The 2753-nt window shown below is 25.6% G+C and overlaps 1 protein-coding gene across 1 annotated transcript; it reads left to right on the top strand.

Moving 5' to 3' along the window:
• Positions 1 to 832: 832 nt before the first annotated feature.
• On the top strand, positions 833 to 1486 carry LOC112680023 (the record flags this gene model as incomplete). Its single annotated transcript, XM_025549998.1, is given in 1 exon segment — positions 833 to 1486. A coding segment is annotated over 1 exon segment (654 nt), but the record flags the coding sequence as incomplete, so codon positions are not given.
• Positions 1487 to 2753: the final 1267 nt, after the last annotated feature.

Genomic DNA, 2753 nt, shown 5'->3' with positions numbered 1-2753 from the left:
TGCAATGCACCGGGGCACTTGATCTTAAAAGGGCCCTACGGCCCTACGCCCTTACCGATTATCTGATAATGTGACCTAAAATATACAACAAAGAAAAAAGAAAATTATCTTATAAAATTATATTAAATACTATTGTGAGATGATGAATAAAGGCCTTTTAATATATTATGTTGATAGACGCACAGACGGTAATAATTACATAATAATATGTAACTATATTACCTATAGTGTCGTTAGCATGAGACACGAGTTCGCTGAAACTTATGATATTTCTGGCTTGCGAGCGACTCTATCAGTTTCGGTTCACGTTATCGCGATTACCTATTTCAAAACGTGTATTTATAGATTGTTGTGTTGAACAGTGTATCTATAACCAATCAGATAAACATAACATTTGTGATTTGTCGACTACGCGTCGTTGTCATTCATTCCTTAATACGCATGGAATATACAGCCTAGCTCTAGTGTACGAGTATCACTTATTTTTATTCCAATTAAAAATGTCTACCAAAAAACAATTAAGTGGATATGAAAAACGAAAAAAAAAAAATACAACAGGGAGAACATATTTCAAAGTTCCCTAAAATAAGTGGTTTTTTTACAAAAACAAGTGGATTGCCAACCAACGGTATGTATTAAATTATTATATTTTATAAATAAATATGAAAGATGCATAGGTACAATAAACAATAATACAATTTTTTTTAGTAAAACAATTCAGTAAATTATTATTACATATTTAGATACATTGTAAAATAATACTAAGTTATTTATAATAATAAAAATAATGTTCAGCCTTTTCTCAGTATTTATTTTTCAAGACTTTTTCACTATATGTTCAAAATGGAATATACCTACAGATTTTAAAACTAAGCGACAGGCATTTGCTAAACATTATTTCGATGAAGTAGATGGAGATAGACGTTTAAATACAACAAAAGATAATTTTAAAGTCAAGGTTTTTTTTCCAATTATTGACACCGTTTTGTTTCAAATACGTAGACGATTTGAAGGATTATATGAAGTTGCAAGTACGTTCAGTTTTTTAAATCCTTCTTCATTAAAAGAAAACAATGAAGCTGATATCATCAAAGCATCTTATGATTTTGCTGTAAAATACGACATAGACATTAGTTCTGATTTTACTCGACAAGTATTGTCTTTTAAATCAATTATTAATCAAATTGAATTGCCTAATATCCTTAGTATGGCAAATTACATAATAGATAATGATCTTTCAAGTAGCTTTCCAGATATTATTACTGCATGCTCGATATTTTTAACTATACCTGTAACTGTCGCTTCAGCCGAACGATCATTTTCTAAATTGAAACTTGTGAAGAATTATTTAAGAAATACGATTTCTCAAGAAAGACTCAATAATATTTCAATTTTAAATATAGAAAGAGAGCGCACCGAAGAACTAAATATTGACCAAATAATTAACAATTTCGCAAATCGAAAAGCAAGAAAAAAAAATTTTAAAATCTAACACTAATATTCAAATTAGGTAGTTAATACAATTAGTATTAATAATACTAATTTCTGACTTATGAAAAATATAATTTCGATAATTTTTTTATTATTATTATTATTATTATTATTATTATTATTATTTACAAAGCTAAATTAAAATAAAAGCCATCAAACCTATAATTATTAATAATATGTAACTACATTTTTTTTTTTTTTTGAAATTTGTACAAAATAAAATTTAAATTATATGTACCTATACTAGTTTTTATAAGATAATAGTATGCATTTTGTTTTAATTTTCTATGTGAGTATAGTATACGAATGAAATATAATATAATCATTATCATAAGTAATCTAATAATTTTAAATATTCAATACCTAATATAATCTAGTTATTGTTATAATATACCTCTTAACGTTTTCGATGTTAACTTATTAAAATTCTTTGATATTACATTAAATTATATAAAACTTGTGTAAATTTGTTTGTCTTCATATATTTATTCTAATATATGGTACACTATAAATGGTATACACTATTTATGGGGCACTTATACCATAATTTGCACCGGGGCACACAAGTATCTAGCTACGGCACTGAGAAATACACTACCTATACATAAGTTAAAAATTGACAATAAATACATATTTTAAATGGTATGTGCATTTTATTGTTGATATACAATAAATATGATTGTTTTAATTATAAATTATGAGTTATGAGAATTACAAAAAGAAATATCGTTAAAAGCAGGAGTGTATTTGTACGTATACATGGATATACGGCGTATACACATCAGTAGATTTTCGATTTTCGGCATATATCTAATATAAAATATTATTTTACGGGTATATGCTTCTAAAATAACTAGAAAACAAAAAAACTAATAATAATTTAATAATTCATTGGAAAAAATTGTTATAAACCATGAAATTGATTGAAATATTTAGCTGTTGAATATTACAGTGTACGCTGCGTATTTTTTGAACTGTAGTGAATAACATTGAATAAAATAGTATGGAGTGTGAACATTCAGCTCATAGTTCTTAAATCTGCATCATGCAATTTATAACGCGCTACAAATGTATATCTTACTATTTTATATTTTATAGTTTTAATAAAAACTATAAACATATAGTTACAAAGGATTAAATTTTTTCGATTGTATTGAGAAAAAAAAATTGTCTAGCGAAGCAAAAAAATTTATTTTAAAATTAATATCGAAATTCTTTTAGTGCATATACCCACAAATATATTTACCAATACACCACTGATA

The sequence above is a fragment of the Sipha flava genome, unplaced genomic scaffold (genome assembly GCF_003268045.1).
Source record: "Sipha flava isolate LNK unplaced genomic scaffold, YSA_version1 17284_pilon_pilon, whole genome shotgun sequence".
NCBI lineage: Eukaryota > Metazoa > Arthropoda > Insecta > Hemiptera > Aphididae > Sipha > Sipha flava.
This window is presented reverse-complemented; position numbering and strand designations above follow the sequence as displayed.